Source organism: Apiospora kogelbergensis (genome assembly GCF_038363985.1).
Source record: "Apiospora kogelbergensis strain CBS 113332 chromosome Unknown utg000006l_segment0_segment0, whole genome shotgun sequence".
Classification (NCBI taxonomy): Eukaryota; Fungi; Ascomycota; class Sordariomycetes; order Amphisphaeriales; family Apiosporaceae; genus Apiospora; species Apiospora kogelbergensis.
Genome location: NW_027117423.1, coordinates 2,647,825 through 2,667,060, shown reverse-complemented (window position 1 = coordinate 2,667,060; position 19,236 = coordinate 2,647,825). Strand labels below are relative to the sequence as shown.

The 19,236-nt window shown below is 54.1% G+C and overlaps 5 protein-coding genes across 5 annotated transcripts; 3 read left to right on the top strand and 2 right to left on the bottom strand.

The window, feature by feature from the left end:
* Positions 1-765: 765 nt before the first annotated feature.
* On the top strand, positions 766-6,929 carry PG998_009701 (hsp90-like protein; the record flags this gene model as incomplete). Its single annotated transcript, XM_066876517.1, has 3 exons — positions 766-2,932; positions 3,112-6,644; positions 6,711-6,929. The coding sequence occupies 3 exons, from the start codon at positions 766-768 to the stop codon at positions 6,927-6,929; spliced, it is 5,919 nt and encodes a 1,972-aa protein (XP_066728673.1).
* A 1,012-nt stretch (positions 6,930-7,941) lies between these two features.
* Positions 7,942-9,592, bottom strand: PG998_009700 (Phosphoglycerate mutase-like protein; the record flags this gene model as incomplete). The annotated part of the gene is made up of 2 exons (XM_066876516.1): positions 7,942-9,455; positions 9,538-9,592. The coding sequence occupies 2 exons, from the start codon at positions 9,590-9,592 to the stop codon at positions 7,942-7,944; spliced, it is 1,569 nt and encodes a 522-aa protein (XP_066728672.1).
* A 1,252-nt stretch (positions 9,593-10,844) lies between these two features.
* Positions 10,845-11,462, top strand: PG998_009699 (uncharacterized protein; the record flags this gene model as incomplete). The annotated part of the gene is made up of 1 exon (XM_066876515.1): positions 10,845-11,462. One exon carries the CDS (start codon positions 10,845-10,847, stop codon positions 11,460-11,462), a length of 618 nt encoding a protein of 205 aa, XP_066728671.1.
* Positions 11,463-11,751: 289 nt separating this feature from the next.
* PG998_009698 (t-complex protein 1 subunit gamma) lies at positions 11,752-13,613 on the bottom strand (the record flags this gene model as incomplete). The annotated part of the gene is made up of 5 exons (XM_066876514.1): positions 11,752-11,841; positions 11,901-13,126; positions 13,180-13,388; positions 13,445-13,511; positions 13,589-13,613. 5 exons carry the CDS (start codon positions 13,611-13,613, stop codon positions 11,752-11,754), a joined length of 1,617 nt encoding a protein of 538 aa, XP_066728670.1.
* A 927-nt stretch (positions 13,614-14,540) lies between these two features.
* PG998_009697 (class II Aldolase) lies at positions 14,541-15,739 on the top strand (the record flags this gene model as incomplete). Its single annotated transcript, XM_066876513.1, has 2 exons — positions 14,541-14,810; positions 14,972-15,739. The coding sequence occupies 2 exons, from the start codon at positions 14,541-14,543 to the stop codon at positions 15,737-15,739; spliced, it is 1,038 nt and encodes a 345-aa protein (XP_066728669.1).
* Between the last annotated feature and the right edge of the window lie 3,497 nt (positions 15,740-19,236).

Sequence of the window (19,236 nt, the reverse complement as noted above, 5' to 3'; positions counted from 1 at the left end):
GACAGGTCACCCTCGTCTGGCCTCGACCGCTATGGGGGGGGTTTCTTGTCTGATTTTAGCTGGCCCTGCACTGAGTAGTAAGTAGTTGTAGGTAGCAGGTAGTAGGTAGTAGTCAGTCAAGTCGCATGCTTCAAGTTCCCGTCATCGACGGTGGCCTGCTTCTGCTTACTTACACTGCCTACATGCGACAGGTACTTTACGCATGCATTGATTGTCTCGCCATTGCACACGACTCAGTTTCCGTCCTGACCAGAAAAAAAGTGGCCTCCCGTGCAACTCAGAGCCTGTAGCAGCCTGTAGGAGCCTGTAGCACTGATTTTCCTTCCCGGGGGCTGCCTGCCACAGAAAGATCAGAAGTCTGGCTACGTCATTCGGGAACCGAACCTGAACCACGAAACGACGACCACACACACACACACACAAACACACACCTACGCTCAACTCATCGTACATACACGCACTCACACACACCACCACCACACCAACACCACCACCACCACACTCTTCCACTCGCTTCTGAAGTCGACACGAGCGACAGCTTCACGACGCCATCCGCCACCCTATCGACTCCTTTTTCGACACTTTCAACCGATCTGTCCAAATCCTTTCTTGCATCTTGCCATTCGACATCACCGCCAAGGACTGGCCATGATTACGCCGTAGACGCACGACGAAACTACCGGAAAAACTCATATCGTCACATAAGCGAATGCGGTATCCCTATCGTTGGCCTCGAAGTGCATGGGCGCGCTTCTACTTGGAGGAATGCCAATGCCAACCTCTCAACTGACCCAACAGTCAAATGATGCGCTCGATGCTGGCCACGATAATGCAGTGAATAGCGAAGCCTCGGAGAAAAATGTGGAACTCGAGCGCGAGCTGTCACCTACCCAGAATTCATACCTATTACCTGGGCACAGTTCACCCCAGGAAGACGTCATGTTAAGCCCGCGCAGGCAATCACTGGCGCCGACGGACGCTCCCGAATGGTCGCCGGATTCCGAAGACGCGAACCGCACCGATGGCCTTCATTTGCGTGGCGGTGGACCAAGCGCACGGGAAGGCCAAGAGATCTTACAGTCGAAACCCGAGACTGGCGATACGCCTAAGGGAAATACCTCGCCAGTAGAGGCACCCCCTTCTCTGGTAGCTGAGGTGAAAAAGAGCAAGGCGAAAGAGGTTAGCATTGCGACTGGCGACCCTGAAGTTATAGATTCCCAGTCTATTATCAATCAGTATCGAGAACGCCTTGCCCAGGACTTGGAGCGGCGCAAGCTGCTATCCCGGAGTCCTCATCTCGCTCATTTGACCGAGAAGCGTCCCTCGCCAATACGTGAGGAGATGGCGGTTTCCCCAATTACGGCATCCACTTCCAGCTCGGATCTGCCGACGGCGTCCACAGAGTCAAACAAAACCGTTCGGGGCGGCAGCACCCCTGCCTTCACACCTGGGCTGGCAGCTCGGACACCATCTTATCCGTTCCCCAGGATGGTAACGCCCAGCTACATGCCGTCAGCATTGCAGCGAGCCTTCAGCGGGCAGTCTAGCGTACTCAACGCAGCAGGGGATCAGTTTGATAATCTCGGAATGTACGATCAACTGCGGTCTGACCCGTCGACACCCGCGTCAACCATGACCTTCCAACCTTATGGTGCAACTCCAATCGTGCAAGACAACTTTTTACTTCCGACGCCGAACCTGTACGAACTATCCTTGATGCTTACAGCAGAGCCCGGTTTGGATGCTTGGTGGAGTGCTGTTGTCCAAATAATGAAAGAGCACTACAAGGCTGAGAGGATGACGCTATCCATTCCAGCCGATTCGACGGACCTGGAGAATGTGCCTTGGGGCCAGAAGGCGACATACAACAATCTTGAAGGAGACGGGTATAGCATGGGATATATGGGCCGAGGCAGCAGCATGGTACCAAGCAGCAGGGATGACGTATCCGAACTGGCCTCGCTTGCCGACTTCCCTCAACGAGGGGACGGGCCGACACGCCCAGCAATGCCCAGTCGCCATTCCTTCACCTCTTTTGAGGACAAAAAAAATACCCGCCAAAATCAGCCTCCTGGAAGTGCCAGCCAGACGCCTTCGAGGCCGACAGCATTGCCCCGCAGCAAAAGTTATTATCCAACTCCTCGGCGGGCTTCTCCGACTACTCCTCTACCCCAACTTAATAAAGAGGCACTTCAGGAGCATGATGCGGTGGAGGAGGAGCAGCCATCCATCCCGATCTGGGAGGCACCTCTTCCAGTTCATTCAGAAGTCAGGGGGCGCATACTACCGGTATTGCAAGGGCTTGACCTGGAGGCCGATCCTCTGATTGACCATAACGGTATTCAAAGGGTGATTGAGAGAGGCAAAGTGATTGCTCTTACACGCAGTTACCCCTATCTCGACGCCGCTACGGAAGATCCACCGCAGGAGAAGCGGAATCCCACGGTCGAAGAGAAAAAGAAGCCGAAGAGACCAACAAGAGCTAGTTCTTCTAGTAAATTGTATTCTCTTCTTGGAAACGCTGCTAATCCGAAGGGTGGAGGTCGGATTGGGAAACCGGCGACACGAGAGAAGTCCAAGATTTCCAATGTCATGTCGATACTTGACATTGATGACGAGCCGCGGCCACCAACGCCAAAGTACGAGGAATACGAACAGACGCCCCCGTCTCCTTGGTCACAGTCCCCTGCACCTTCGCCCGCCGTTCGTGCTGATCCCTCCGAAAACCCCTTTTTCACAGATGCTACGGTGGACGAAGACTCTTTCAATCCTAGCCCAAGCCCTCACGATTATACTAATATTCAAGCCCCTGAAACGATAGGCGTTGATAACGCCTGGACTGTTCTTCATATTCCTCTCAAACACATACTTCTCTCCAAGCCAGCCGCCCAGACCTTCAGATTAGATCCCGCGGCTCTAGAGCAAAAAGGGGGTCTACGCAATCGCTTCGATCAGAGGGGGAAGGCAATACCTTTCCCGAACGACCTTCTTCGGCCAGTTCACCCAATAAGGATCAACAAAGTCCGATAGCAATTCTGTCAATCTTGACTCCCGTGATACCATACCCATCCAACCTCCGCTACTCTCTAGAACATCTTGCTGCACATTTAGCCACATCCTTCTCTCTTAGTCGACATTACTCCAACCTAGAGACGGAGCTTTCAGGTGTTCACCGCAAGAGACCTACGACTTCTGGATTTGGGGCCCTTGGGCCTGATGGACGACCTATCGCAGACCCTTTACTCTTCGCGCATATGCCGTGGCCACCTTCGGAGGACCCTTCGCAGCGATCAATCACAGGAAGTATGACAAGCCCCAGCGATTCAGGCCCGTCCCGAAGTGCCGCTGGTTCCCCTGGCGGCACACCTAATTGGGATCCTACGTCTTTTGGACTTGTTGTCGAAAGGCGGACAACTGGCACAAGCCCAGGGAACTATGCAGGAGATGGCTACTTCGCGTCTGTGCCGAAATCATCTGGATCTACAGAGAGCATATCCGCTCAAAACGGGCGGACTAACATGAATCCCAAAGAGCTGTCTCTAGCGGCACAGGGTCGTTCAGGTAGCTGGAGAAGTGTGCGGGTGGAAACGTTGCCTTCTACCCCGGAAACTGAAACCAGTGGGCAAAGTAGTGGTCGAGCCGAAGAAACGTTGCAGAGCGTGCTGAAGAAGAAAGGCGCGACAGCGGACGATGCAACAAGGCAGGATGCACGTCCAATCCAGAAAGACCCCGAGCTGGTCAAGCAGATTGCGGCGCAAAGCTTGTCGAATCCGACTGGACACAAACACACAAGGCTTCACTCATACGGGGCTGAGTTTTCATCCACTTTTCAATCCCTGCCTTCAGGGGCAATGGTTCAAACCCCTTCAGTGGCAACACCGTCACTGCAACGCAGTAATACCATTACGACTGCGCAAGTTAGCATGCTCCCGCCAACCGACAGGCTGAAAGGGCTCATGTTAGACTCTCTGCCAGCCCATGTCTTCGTGGCTATGCCTGACAACGGGGAAATCATGTGGGTAAATAGCAAATATCTAACATATCGCGGACAAACTATCGCAGATCTCGTTATGGATCCTTGGGGCAGTCTCCACCCTGAAGACCGTGATGCGTATCTGCAGCAGTGGACCACCGCTTTACGCACCGGAGATCCATTCGCCCACGTCGTCCGGATCCGTCGCTTCGACGGCGTTTACCGATGGCACCAAGCTCGTGCCGTTGCTTCAAGAGATAAAAGAGGCTTAATCATCCAGTACATCGGTTCCTACATGGATATTCACGACCAGAAGGTCGCAGAACTCAGAGCCGCTCGCCAGGAGGAAGTCGAGGCCTCGGAGGCCAAGCATCGGCTATTGGCCAATCTAATTCCTCAGATTATTTTCACGGCCACCGAGGAGGATGGCATCACATTTGCCAATCAGCAGTGGCTGTCTTATACTGGCCAAGCCTTCGACGACGCCATGGGAGTTGGCTTTATGGACTACGTCCACCCGGACGACTTGGCCAAGTGCAGGATACCGACCGAAAAATTCTCGTCTACACCTACCAAGCAAGGTGGACCTGGAACCTTGTCTCGTAACACGAGCTCAAGCAGCAGTTCTACATACGATTTGCCCGCAGGTCGACTCGGAGAACTAGCAAAGAAGCAGGGTATAGTCAAGGTTGCCACTGATAGTACCGGCCGGCTCTCTTACACTGCGGAACTGCGGTTGAGGTCCAAGTCAGGGGAATACCGATGGCATCTTATCAGATGTGTGGAGATTGATACCATCGATTTCGGTACTGGTGAGAGCTCTTATTTCGGGTCGGCAACCGATATCAACGACCACAAGCTTCTCGAGGAGAAGCTGAAGGAGGCGATGGAGTCGAAGAGTAGATTCCTCAGCAACATGTCCCACGAGATACGTACACCCCTGATTGGCATCTCTGGCATGGTTAGTTTCCTACAAGATACGACACTCAACGAAGAGCAAAGAGACTACACCAACACGATCCAGACGAGCGCCAACAGCCTGCTTATGATCATCAACGATATCCTCGATCTTTCCAAGGTAGATGCGGGCATGATGAAACTGAATTTCGAGTGGTTCCACACGCGGTCACTGATTGAAGATGTCAACGAACTGGTCTCTACTATGGCAATCGCGAAGAGACTGGAACTGAATTACGTGGTCGAAGAGGACGTCCCGTTCTGGGTCAAGGGCGACAAGGTTCGCATCCGCCAAGTGCTCCTCAACGTTATCGGCAATGCAATAAAGTTCACTGCTCAAGGGGAGGTCTTCAGCCGCTGCAAAGTCCTTCTCGACAACAACCCCGACTTGGGCGAATCGGAGATCGTACTCGAGTTCTCCATCATCGATACGGGCCGCGGATTCAGCAAGGAGGAAGCCGAGCTCATCTTCAAGCCTTTTAGTCAGATCGACGGTAGCAGCACGCGTCAACATGGTGGCAGTGGGCTCGGTCTCGTCATTTCCAGGCAGCTCGTTGAGCTTCATGGGGGCAAGATGGACGGCACCGCAGTTCCTGGCCAAGGATCGACCTTCACGTTTTCCGCGCGCTTTGGTTTACCTACCGATACAGATCATCCAGACATCGTCGTTACACCGCCCACAGAGAAGGTACAACAACCGTCCGAAGATAGTAGCACACGGACAGTTCGGCCGCAGGTGCTTGACAAGGTCACTGCAGATTCTCAGGCAACCTCTAGTCCGGGTTCCGAAACTGCGGTGCGGTCCCCCACGCTTGACTCATCGGCGAGTTCGGATCCTTCAGTTAAATCAGTACCGTCTCAGGCAACTGCTAGGTCATCGGTATCATCGGTGAACGTGGGCTTGGTTCACTTCAGCGAGGCTGCCAAAGCAAGCGGGCAAGACCTGTCGCAAATGAAATTGGAGATGCCTTCGGGGCGGCTGTCACCAAGCGGTTCACAAACACCTGGCATTACCAACATCGGCGGCCCCCTGGATCATTTCCGTCCCCCGATGTATTCCATTCTCATTGTCTGCCCACAGACCTACAGCCGAGAAGCAACCGCCAAGCACATCGAGATGACTCTTCCCAAAGACATTCCCCATCAAATCACAGCATTGGCTACTGTCACCGAGGCCCAAAAGCTCATCAGCGGCGAAGAGGCGGTGATATTCACCCATATTGTTCTCAACCTTGGCTCCCCGGAGGAGATCATTGCCTTCATCGGCCAGATAATGGTGGCAACCGGGGAAACAAAGTCTATTCTTGTGCTGACCGACTCGGTACAGCGGCAGTCGGTGCTGAAGCTCATCTCTGACAATGGCCACCAGAAGCTTGTGGCGGACAACAAAGTTTCGTTTGTCTACAAACCCGTCAAGCCCTCTCGATTTGCTGCCGTGTTTGATCCTGCAAAATCGCGAGACCTCAGCATTGACCGGAACCGATCAAGCGCTCTGCAGATGGTAGAAACCCAGAAACAGAACCTCCTCGATGTTGAAAAGCGCATTGGCAACAAGGGATACAAGGTCCTTCTCGTCGAGGATAACCCCGTCAACCAAAAAGTGCTCATCAGGTATCTGAAGAAGGTTGGCATCGTGGCAGAGATAGCAGCCGACGGTGTCGAGTGTACAGAAGCCGTCTTCTCCCGCCCTCCTGGCTTCTACTCTTTGATTCTCGTAAGTGGGAGAAACCATGCTGGTCTACCTCGGAATTCAGCAATCTTACTAACAGCACGACTTTAGTGCGATCTACACATGCCACGCAAAGATGGCTACCAGGCCTGCCGCGAGATTCGCGAGTGGGAGAAAGAGGGCAAGCACGGAAAGCTCCCCATTATCGCCTTATCGGCAAATGTCATGTCGGATGTCCAAGAGAAATGTGTGGCAGCCGGCTTTAGCGACTACGTCACGAAGCCTGTCGACTTCGCCGACTTGAGCACTGCCATGTCCAAATATTTTTAAACAAAACTTCTGATACCCTCTTCTTCGATTAGTTCTTTTCTCCTCGTCGACTTTTTTCTTCTCTTTCTTTTCTCCTATCACTTTCGCCACTGCTTCCAACTGCATAAAACCCCAACAAAGCCAAGCATTGCTGCATCTACATGGCGTTTTCTGTCAAAAAGGTGCCTCCGAGAAAGAGGATTCTGCCCTTCTACGCGAAAGCATTATTGATCTAATAGAGACACGGCCCGGAATTTTCGGTGCGAATTGTGCACAACAAAGGAGTTGGGTCACAGGGGTGGTTTTCATGGTCATAGATGGCGTGCTTTTTTTATGTATGATTCTACACGAATTCTTCCAGGAAGGATTAGGGGGGGATGGACGGTCTTAGACACAAACGGGACACATTTGTCAGGTTCTTCCAGGGGCTCGAAAGGCTGGCCTAGGCTGGGTCGGGTCGGGTCGGGTCAGGTCAGGTCAGGTCAGGTCAGGGTCCGGTATTGGTTGGTCTTCTGGAAGGAGTAAATATACCTCGCCCTTGGATTGTTGTATTCATGATGGGTAATGAAAGGCAAAGCATTTACGTCGCATCGGCTTGGGCGATGGATTTGCCTGCTCGGTACAAATGGGTTTGCATATATTCTGGTTAGCTAGCGGAGAAGCAAGCAAACACATTCTTGAGTGCTCGTTTTCGTTGTTGATATAACGGCCGGGTCTTGGTATTTAGGATCAGGGGGAAGAAACCAGAAGAACCAAGCAGCCATTTTCATGTGAGACTGTATCAAAGTCTGTAGGAAAACGACGAATGAATTAATCGTGGATGGTTTTATACAGATCATGAACATACTGTATTGGGGTATATCCTACGTAAATAGCAAGAGGCGTGTATGCCTATCTACCTATACACGCCTTTTCTTGGTGTGAAGCGGCGACATCGTCCATGCGCTCATTCTAACCTCGTTTGTCTCGTCTTCATATCTCATTCGTTGCCCATCCCGTTCTTGGAGTATTGCGAGGTGTATGTGCACCTGGTTCACAGCACACTACCCTTGAAACTCTTATCTTCCCTCTCTGCCTTTTCCAGGTCGTCGTCCTTATCCCGCTCATCACTGGCACAGTCCTCATCCTTCTCTCGCTCATCGCCGCCATCCTCGCTGCCGTGGTCTGAAGAGGTGGCTGGCGTTGGAGCGTCACCAAGCCTAACAACGTTTGGTTGACGGCCGGACCCATTGGTAATCCCTTGTTTCCCATCGCTCTTATCGAGCTTCTCAACTTTGCCGATGCCGTTAGTGCCGTTGGTAGGTGTTTCTTTACCCTCCTTGACTCGTGCCGCTCTGTCGGCCAGTCGCTTTCGGGCGTCATCCTCGCTCATCTCGGCATCGCTATTAGCACCCGAGTGTGTGCCACCGAAGTCGCGACCAATATGAAGCAAGTTGATGGCCTTGTTGGAAAGTGATTTGTTGGGAGGGGACTTCAGGGCGTAGCGCAAGCGGTCTTCCACCGTAATAAATGAGGGCGTGCCATCAGGCGAGGATACCACGTCTTCACGAGCTCTGGTCACGTCAATAGAGGGGGCTATCAATCCACGTGGATCATCCGAGTCGTCGTCTGAATTGTTCGGGCGTCTGATCGAGTTGGTTCGGCGACTGGCAATCGTGCCGCGGAGGCCGTTTGAGTTGGCGGGCGTCGCGCTGGCTTGGGCAGCGCTTTTTTCATCAACGAGGCGCAACTCTGCAAGATCCCGTCGGATCTTGAAATGTTGCCCGTGGCTACAACCCTCTGGGCAACCGCCCCATCTACGCTGAACGGCTGGGGACGAAACATGGCCCTCCGCAACCTTGACGGCAGGCACGTGGCCGTCCTCCTTAACAGACTCGCGATCTGCCTCTTCCTTGGCTTTTAGAGCCGCCCTTTCCCGGCGTAATTCGGACCAGGTCCGTAGTTTGTTTTCCAGTATGTACTTGCCCGACTCCTCTTGTTTCTTCATAACCAGGAACTCGCAGTGGTTCACGTTACGCAGATCTTCAAAGTACTCGACGCTGAAGTGGTACCACTTCATCAGGAAAACACGGCTCATCAGACCGTGGGTGACGAGAACACAGACGCTCGGGAAGTCGTCGTCGCCAAACTGGCGCCACAGCGACTCGTTGAAGCCCGAGACACGGTCGTAAGCGTCGGCGGCGCTCTCGCCGTTGGGGATGCGGTAGAAAAAGTGGCCGTAGTCGGCGCGCTCCTGCCACATGCGTTCCATCTCGGCACTGCATGGCTGGAAGTTGCCGAAGTCCTGCTCGCGTAGCCGGGGCTCTTCGTAGACCTTGATCGAGTTGCGCTTGAACGGGGAGGGGGCCGGATCGTCGGCGGTGAGCGTTGTCAGGATGCCTTCGGTTGTCTCACGTGTACGTCGGTAGGGCGAGGTGAAGAACTGCACCGTGTCGTCGGCGCGGAGCAGCGAGCGCAGCCGGCGGCCGGCCTCGTGTGCTTGCGTCCATCCTTCGGTTGTGAGCTTCACACGGTGGTCGGGGATGCTTTGGTGTATCTCTCTGTTTTCTGTAGCGACAAGCAAGCTTGGTTAGCTCTATGCGGTGCGAGGGAGGGGGTTTACTTTAGAAAAAGGCATGGTAGCACTTACTGTTGCCCTCCGACTGGGCATGTCGAATCAGGATGATGAGGCGTGGTCGTCCCATATTGTGGCCTCACCTTGGTATGCGTGATGTCTCAGAGTTGTGTGGGTGGTGTTGGCCTGTCGCGTGAGGGAGACCCTGGTACAGAAGAAAGGTGCTCAGTAGCACCAGAAGACGAGATAAGAACAAGAGCTTATTCAGAACGGGCTCGGGTTGCTCTCGCTGCCACTCCCAAAGGTTAAGTTTCTCTCGGGTCAAGATGGGAAACAATGTAGAGGCTTCTGAGTCACAGGTGATATTGGGTTTTTGATCGTGACCTTGGAGGCCGTATGCAAGGCAAGGCAAGGGTATGGATATGGATAGAAATAGCAACTAGTAGGATCTATATTTGGCCACCAAAAAGTCTTGGAGGGGGGCAATGCAAAGAGAACACCGGCAGTGACAACCGTCTTGCTGGGTTCTGCGTGTTTCTGGTTTCAGGAAAAGAAAACGGAAAGGCAGAGAGATGCAGCTTCGGTGCGTGAGTTCTGCTTGAGCAAACACTGAGGGTTTCATATGCCAGACTCTCGGTCCCCCTCAATTTGCCCCTTGTAACGCTCCCACCCTCAGTTCTGCCCTCAGCACCTTATCGACCAAATCTCTGGAGGGGTCGCCCGTTTGATCGTTGGCTTTTGCCTGCAGCCTTGACGGCTATCAGCGTGTTTAGTGGCCCATCTGTCCGGCAAGCCAAGGAGGCCCAGGGAAGCCCAGCACACCTTAGGCCCTGGAGGACGCTAAAACCCCCCCTTGCTGCCCGCCTTCCGCCCAACCGCCGCCGCATCTGACGAACCAGACGCTCACGTTACAAATCCCGTCTGCCCGTCGCATGCAGTCTGGCAGTGCAGCAATCCAAAAAAGAAAGAAAGAAAAAAAGTCTGGTGAGGCTGACGATCCAACAGCAAACGTGGGGCTACCCCGATTGTGAGTCTAGAGCCCATCAATCAGCCTCAGCCTCAGCCTTATCGTACCATATTCGCATGTTGGCATCGCCAATGAGTGTTCACATGAGATCATATCAGTAGATTGATCCCTTCTGCCCTTGCTTCGTCACTTGGCGGTTGCATTGAATGCTCTAACTTTGTTCCCATAGGTGGAGAACGAGCCACGCCCGCCGGAGATAAGCGCGCGGTTTACTCTCCTGCATTGGTCACCTGCTCCATCACCAACACCATACCATCCCATTCACCCGGCCGCAGTCACCAACTCCACGGCCCAACAGTAACTCGGTTAATCAGAGAACGCCTAGTAGCGGCCCGACAAACCAATCGCTGTCGCCATGTCCGGCGAAGGCCCCGAATCCGTCCCGACGTCGGCGGACCCGCGCTCGAAACGACCAACCAAGAAGCGTGCGCTGACGCCCGTGTCCGAGCAGGCCGCCACCCTGGACGCGCTGTTCGCGCGGCCCGAGCAGGAGATCCGGCTGCCCTCCGACGCCAACGGGCGGTCGCGTGCCGGCCTTGCGCCCCCGCCCGAGATTGTGACCAACGTTCAGGGTTCTTCGGCTGGCGCGGGCTCCGGCGAGTTTCACGTGTACAAGGCGAGCCGCCGGCGCGAGTACGAGCGCCTGCGCCTGATGGATGAGGAGGTTCGGGTCGAGAAGGCGACCGAGGAGTTCGAGAAAAAGCGCGATGAGCTCGAGCGCCGCGACGACGAGAAGACGCGCCGCAACCGCGAGAAGCGCGAGAAGATGAAGGCCCGCAAGGCCAAGGCCAAGGACAAGACACCGGGAGGAGGCGCGGCCAAGAACTCGGCTACGACGACGACCAGCGGTGGCGTAAACAAGGGTCCGCGCATTGTTGTCAACAAGGGAGATGACGATGGCGACACCGATGTCAAGGATGCGCCGTCTGGCGCAACTCAGGAGCCGCAGGGCATCGTCATCGAGGAGGACTGAACACATGCACGATCTGTGGAGTAAGATACCCCCCATGGGCAGGCAAGAGAAAGCTCATTATGTAGGATAAAGGAAGACTGGGAGGTAGGAGGCGTTTACCGTCTGTTTGCACAGCCCGGGCGATAATCACTTGGTAAAAAAGGTTCTACTAATAGCCTTGGAATGCATCAGGATTGGCTGCAGTGCCGTCATATTCATCTATCTCATCAGATCTTTACCAGAACCAATTATTGGTACAAAGGTGTATGTATGACTCTTTTACAACCAGCCTTCAACGCCTCTCAGTGGTCTAATCATCTCCTCCGCCAAGACCAGCGCCAGCCTGTTGGGCCTTCTTCGCGCTGCAGATGTCATCTACCCTCAACAAGAGGCAGGCAGCCTGTACAAATACGTTAGCATGGGTGAACAAAAGTCGGTGGGTTCTGCAAGGGAGCTTACCTCGATAGCTGTCTTGATGCTCTGCAGTTTGATGGCTTCAGGCTCCCAGATGCCGTATTCCTTCATGTCTGCAAGGGTACCGGCCTCGCCATTAATACCCCAAGAGCTGTTGCCCTCAGCGTGCTTTGCCCGCAGCTCAGTAAGCACCCTGACGGGGCTGGCGCCGGAGTTCTGGATCAGAGTACGGGGAATGACCTCGAGTGCGTCTGCCACGGCCTTGTACGGCCACTGCTGCACACCTTCGATGCTCTTCGCCAGCTGATTCAACCGAACCGAGACGGCCATCTCAGTAGCACCACCGCCAGGTGCCAATCTCGGCTGGAACATGACGTTACGCGCCACTCCCATAGCATCCTGCAGGTTTCGCTCGATTTCGTTAAGGATGTCCTTGGAAGGTCCACGTAGTAGAATCGTGCAGGCCTTGGGCGATTTGCACTTGGTCAGGAATGTGAAGTACTCGTCGCCAATCTTCTCGATCTCAAAGAGGCCGCACTGGGTTCCGACGTCAGACTCCTGAAGATCCTCGGCACGGTTGACGATGGTTGCGCCGGTTGCACGGGCTATTCTGTTGTTGTCGGTCTTTCGCACTCTTCGGATCGCTGTGACGTTTGCCTTGACGAAATAATGTTGTGCCAGATCAGACACACCCTTCTCCGTAATGACAATGTCCGGCTTCAAGGCCAAGATAGAGTCGCACATGGCCTTGATCTGCTCCTCCTCGATCTGCAGAATGCGGTTCCAGTCCTCTTCCTTGCTGACTTCAATCTGGGTTTGCGACTCGCCCTTCTTGTACTCCAGCGGGCAATCCAGCAACACGATTCTGGGGTTCTCGATCTTGCGGCGCATATTCGGATGTGTGATATCTTTGTTGAGCATGACTCCGTCCAGAACACAGCTGTCCTCGATCTCGCCACCCGGGACCTTCTCTACACGTGCGTAACGCTTGATGTCGACTTCGCGCTTGCCGTTTGTCTCCCACGTAACCGTCCGTACGGCAGTCAAGGCCAACTTGCACATGAGTTCGGTCCATCTTGACACAAACTTGGTACCAATGGAGGTCGAGATCAGGCTGTTCATGGCCTCGTCGTCGTTGATATCAACAGGCAGGGAGATCTCGTCGATGATCGCGAGGGCGTCCTTCAGGGCCCGCTTGAAAGCGGAAATGATAACAACGGGGTGAATGTTTCGCTCCAGTTGGGGAAGAGACTGAGCCAGGATCTCACCGGCTATGGCATAATCAGCATGGGATTTCAGATTTTGAAGGCTCGAGTTTTCCTACCCAGAACAATAACCGTTGTTGTGCCATCACCGACCTCCTCGTCTTGTGTTCGGCTGAGCTCGATCATGCTCTTCGCGGCAGGGTGGGATACTTCGATTTCTCGTAGAATAGCATGGCCGTCGTTGGTAAGCACGATGCCGCCCATGGGATCTAACAGCATCTTGAGCATGGCTTTCGGGCCCAGACATGATCGAATGATATCAGCGACTCTGCGGGGTCTTGTTAGCTGGGTCGAGGCGAATGTCGAGCGTGGGGGACAACGTACGTCTTGGCAGCAGCGATGTTAGACATCTGAGCCTTGCGGCCAGTCTGCCTCTCACCACTCTGGGTGTCTGTCGAGCCGTAGTCAGTTCCTGCCTCATGCCACGGTCCATCACATATCAGGGTCCTAGCTTATGGAGGGGCTCACTCATAACAACAACCGGGGCCTGCATCTTGAGCGACGCTTTTTGACGGGCTCTGGGGAAATCTCGTTGTCGGTTCGGCAGTCGTGGATTCTTGGTAGAAGCTCGAAGATACCAAATGAGGGGCTAGACGGTCGAGTTTCGCTGAAATTACTATCCTCCTGAACGGCCTTCTGTTGACTTCCACAAAAACTTTTGGGAGAGCTATCGTCAAGCTGGAAAATCAGTTTTACCGCCTGTTTTTCTGCCTGGTACCTTACTTTCGGGTCTGTGCGCTGCCATCTCTTTGGTGGGGGGTGGGGAAATCGGTTGATTCTCGACGTGGAAACCATCGGTCCTCTCTCCAGACATAGTAGATAGCAACAGGGAAATCCAGAGGAATGGACATGTGCAATTGAGGAGCATGTCAAAGGCCGTCACATCACGCCTTTTGCATGGAGGCAGTCCCATCATCCCATTAGGTTCCATCTGCCTGGACTTGGATACCCCTCCATCAAAGCAGCTATCGCTTAGGGACGCCATTGGCTTGACTTGTCTTGAAGCGTCAGATGCTTCCATAGTTGTAGTGCTGTTGAGCTTGAAGGCTAAAGTCTGCTACGGAGGGCCATTTCTCATTCGTCGGATATCAATAGAGAGTATTCGCAGGAGATGATTATGAACTGGTTGACCGCCGGGTCGGATCACTCCCGACACCGGGCCGGCTAAGAGCGGCAGGATCCGGCTCCGATAGCCAGCCGGTGGCGTCGGTATACTAGCTATAACCGCCCCTCAATATCTAAGAGATAAGTGTCGCGCGAATCCCGACCGAAAGCCGTTGCGGTTCTATCTTTTGTTTCGCAACAACCTTGAATAGCTGTCCAGACCCTTCGTTTCCGCCTCTTGAGAGTGCTGCTTACTTGTCTAGACTTGGTAGATCACAGTCGAGTTTTCGGTTCAGGTAGTCCGTCACCCCTAATTATGGCCCCATCAGCGATTTCGGAGCTCGCTCCAACTGTCGTGCCTCGGACCAAGAAGGCCGACGAGGTAGAGGCAGATGCCACAACTGCTGCGCAAAAGGAGCAAACGCCGCTCGAAGCCATTTCTCATGGCGCGGTGATGCCAGGTACACACATCATCTCTCATTTTCGCGGCCCGCCTCCAATTCTCATTGCGGCCGATGGGCGAAACAAGGGATGGCATATTACTACCACTCTTGAGATACAACCCCGGTCAACTATAATAGACCATGTAAGTAGTATGTGAGCTGATGATCAGCAACTAGGCATTCCAACGTTCTCCTCGTTCACGGAGCATCGCAAGCACATGCTGGTGCACATGGCCGCGACCTTCCGCTACTTCGCCCGCCACGGCTTCACAGAGGGCCAGAGTGGGCATATCTCGGTAAGCAGCATCCAGCCCTGGATTGCAGCCCGTATCCTCCCGATAGAGCAAGCAATACTAAGCACGAGAGTCGCCAGGTGCGGGACCCGGAGCACCATGGCTACATGTGGATGAACCCCTTGGGCGTGCACTTCGGCCTGCTGACGGCGGGCCACATGATCTGCATGGAGATCGAGACGGGCAAGATCGTGGGCGGGAGCAAGCCGCCCGGTGCCCTGACGGCCAACGCCGCGGGCTACCTGATCCACTCGGCGATCCACAAGCGGCGGCCGGGAGACATCCACGCCATCTGCCACGCGCACACGGACGCGGGGCGGGCGTGGTCGGTGTTCGCGCGGCCCCTGGACATGCTGTCGCAGGACATCTGCAACTTCCACGACGCGCACGCTGTCTACGCGAGCTACGGCGGCATCGTCTTCGCGGCCGACGAGGGGGAGCGCATCGCCGACGCGCTGGGCGACCGCAACAAGGGCGCCATCCTCATGAGCCACGGCTTGCTGACCGTCGGTGCCACTGTCGACGAGGCCGGCTTCATGTTTGGCCTGCTCGACCGCGGCTGCCGCCACCAATTGCAGGTCGAGGCCGCCGCCGCCAACGGGCACCTGAAGAAGAACATCATCAGCGACGAGGAGGCCGCGTACAACTTCAAGATGGCCAGCGAGGAGAACGCCCTCTACCGGGAGGCCCAGCCGGACCTCGAGTACGAGTTCGCCATGGCGGGCGGGGAAGAGGTTCTCGCCAAAGGGTTCGAGAATTTGCAATTCACATCGTCATAGAGTCACGACGGCTGAAACCGGCTTGTTCGGCCCCACCAACCAACCAGTCAGGCGTCGCCGTCAAGTTTGATGATTTCCAAGTGTTATACGTGAGTTTGCCAAACAAGCATGAATGGGGCCTGTTTGGCGCCATGTTTGCAGCGTACGGAGTACTGTGTGCAAAAGTTGCATAGCAGATAGGCACCTGGACAGCGAATCCAACTGCGACCTCAGCTTTGACGTCCATTTTGCGCACAAACTGACTGTTTCCGCCCGTTTTCCCCGTATCCCCCGTATCCCGACGTATCCCGTAACTTGTACCGTAAAGACCGGCGGTCAGGCCTCTAGAGAACATTCGACCGCCATTCCTCTCGTGGACCCTGGAGAACAACTATTACCACACTACTACGAGTTGCACTCGACACAGGGCGGGCCAACTCGGGAACGGGCCGCCCTACGTTCCCTTCGCGAGGAAGGCGTCAGTCTATTGAACATGCCAGCTCCGGCTCGCTATAGTCCTACGAAGACCCCGGGCGTGAAAAGGAGTGAACAAGAGGCTCCATCACTCTCTCCTTAGTTTCCATGCCCCATCTTGGGGGAGTTGCGTTAGTGCAGTCCATCTCCAGCTGCGCATACACACTGTACGAAATCGTACGTGATGAAACAGCCGCCCAATGGCGTGTATTAACGAGGATCAAAAAGAAGAAGATACGACTGTCCTCTTTCTTTAATTAGCCGTCGTTCACGGCCAGCCAGATCTCACCCGATATAGCACACACTTGCGGCACAGTACATATGCTTATCTAATCCATCTCGATTTGGGGCGTGTGTCAATGGGCGAAAAAAGAAAATGCTAAATCCCGAGTCAAGTCTCATCATGTCTGGCTTTCTTCCTCTGGCGTGCGCCCCCGGCTGCAGAAACCAAAAGAACACCACGCGTACACACAGATTACGAATGCCACTGCATTTCTATTTTGATCCAAGGGAATCTATAACCTGTCCGAAACATAAAAGCACGTAGTACCACGTGGACCAAGCTCTGAGCACAACGGTGAAAATTTTTCTTTATAACTCTCAATATAACAAGTGCAGTATACCATCTTTCAGAGACAAGGCACAATAAGGAATTCCAGTGTGTAATAAGATCGATCCATCCAACCATCCAGCAGATTCTCGTACCTACTATGCCACAACCATACACACGGTGTGGACCTCGGAATCCGATCCGGACGGGCATTTCCATCAAGATTGCTGGGCTTCCTGCCCCAGGTAAGGTAACAAGGTAAGGCAACACGCACGAAGTTCGGTGTGGAATGCAGCCCTGTGCAGAACCCTGTGTATGATATGGCAGCCTACAAAGGAGAGAAACAATGGAGTTCCCAAGGGACGGATGGCGTCCCTATTCGCCTAATTCGTAGATGAACTGAAAACTTTTTCCACCTCTGCTGAAACGGCCATTTGAGTCACTACGGTGGGACCCTCGCCATACTGACCCAGAAGCCGGTCGCCATTACATACATGTAGCTAGCATAGCACTTAGGGAGCTGCCGGGTATACCACAGAGATGCACAGTACTTACTTCGTAGGACAAGCAGGAACAAGGCAGCAGAAGAAATTTCTTCTTCTCACAAACCTGGCTTCACGGCTGTTGGATACTTTTAGTCATACCATAGCTGACTCTTGGCATCCAGCCTGACCATGCGCATCTAAAAGTTGGAAGGGGGTGGGAAACCCAAAAAATTGAGGCCCGTTTCGCTAGGGTAGGCCGTTGAGGCCGCCTCAGCTTACGGAGTATTGAGTGTTGTAAGGTGGAAGCTGTTGTACATGTAGACATGCAAGTGGACACGGAAGGCATCAATGCGCCGTGTGCGTTGTAACTTTGGTGAGCTTCTGGGCTTCTGGGCTTCTGGGCTTCTGGAATGTTAGTAGTTTGTTCGGGGAACGATGAATCTGCTCTTCAACCTTGGTACGGGTGAGCCTTCCGCCTGATTACCGGCTCCACATCAGCCTCATACTCCGTTGAATACACCGTCGAATATCATGCGTATTACATACTGATGCGTACCTTGAACCTTAACCAGTCCACCACGAAAGGGGAAATTCTCTTCACCCTGAGTCACCATGCCGGCACACAGAGAGAGAAAGAGGGTCTGGATGATTTGTGCCTTGTGTCTTGGCTTCTAGGAGAGACAGTAAGACGCAGTGATGCCTCACTTCTCGGTAGTCGGCGCCGGGCTGAGACCAGCAGTGGCTCCCTTTGGACTCCGTTACTGGTAGTGTTCTAGATCAAGTGGTACGGGCAAGATCTCGGTGCAACCTGTCCCTACAGCAATGGGTGACGACGATGCAGTTGTGCGACGTGGAGATCACAGTTTCGACAGGTTGATGGCAGGACAGGCAACAGGGTATCTAAAGAGAACCTAGGACATTTCATCATTGACGTCGTCCTTGGGAAGCCTCAGGTACGCACGCTGCTGAGCTGGCCAGTTGTCTTGGATCGAAGCCCCACCGATGTCGCACGAATAGGAAGCGAGCAAAATCTTTCCACTTGGCGAGCGACACCCACGAAGGCCTGGGAGTCCGGGACGGCGTAGAAAGGTGAGGCATGAGAGCTAAAAGGGCGCCGAGGCGTCATAGGCCATTACCAATGTTTCGTATGGTGCTGAGACAGCAAGACAACTGTAGAGTTTGGTGAGAGAATGCCCCCTCTTCGGCCGAGTGGGTTCTAGACGTCCCTGTGTGGAATCCGTGGCTGGCACGTTGGAAGCGTCGTAAAGATGGACGCAAGCCACTCTTTGTGGGTGTTTCTTTTTTGTTGCAGCTTTTGATTGGGTTCGACCTGCCGGCAGGCTGGCACAGTGCCCGCCAACAGAGAAAGGCTGACGAGAGAGGGAGGAGGCTTGGGTGTTGCACAGCGTGTGTCGTGCCACTTTGAGACCCGTGGCGCTCTAGTAGCGCAGGTATCCAGGGTGCAGTCGCGGAAACCGGCGTGGAAACGGCACCTATGGAATGGCTTGACTGACAGCGATGATGGAGAAGGGATGGCGCCGGCGCCGGCCGCAGTCAACGCCAATGCCCACGCCAATGCCCACGCCAACGGAAGAATTGGTTGCATTGCATTGCTTGCCACCTCGTCCTCATCTTGCACACGGGCACATCATATCAGAAAACATGCGAGACGAAAACAATGTTACCGGCCTCCCATTTGCTTGCTGCTACTGTTGCTGTCGCTTACTACTTGTCGCGACGGGAAAACTTGACCCCTTCCGCACCTGCGGGCTGACGGATACAGCCGTCAGCAGCATCGAATTTATCACCTTGATGAGAGCAAAAGAAAACATACGATGTTTTGTTTGAATGGGGCCGGTAGATGTCGTTAGTAGCTTTGGGAGGAGTTTGCTGCTGGACGATTGTCCGTCGAGATCCAACACCGCTGTAACTGTACCGAGTCCAGGCTGTCCAGGCTGTCCAGACTGTCCAGACTGTCCAGCATAAGCCAGAAAAGCCCACAGCGGGAG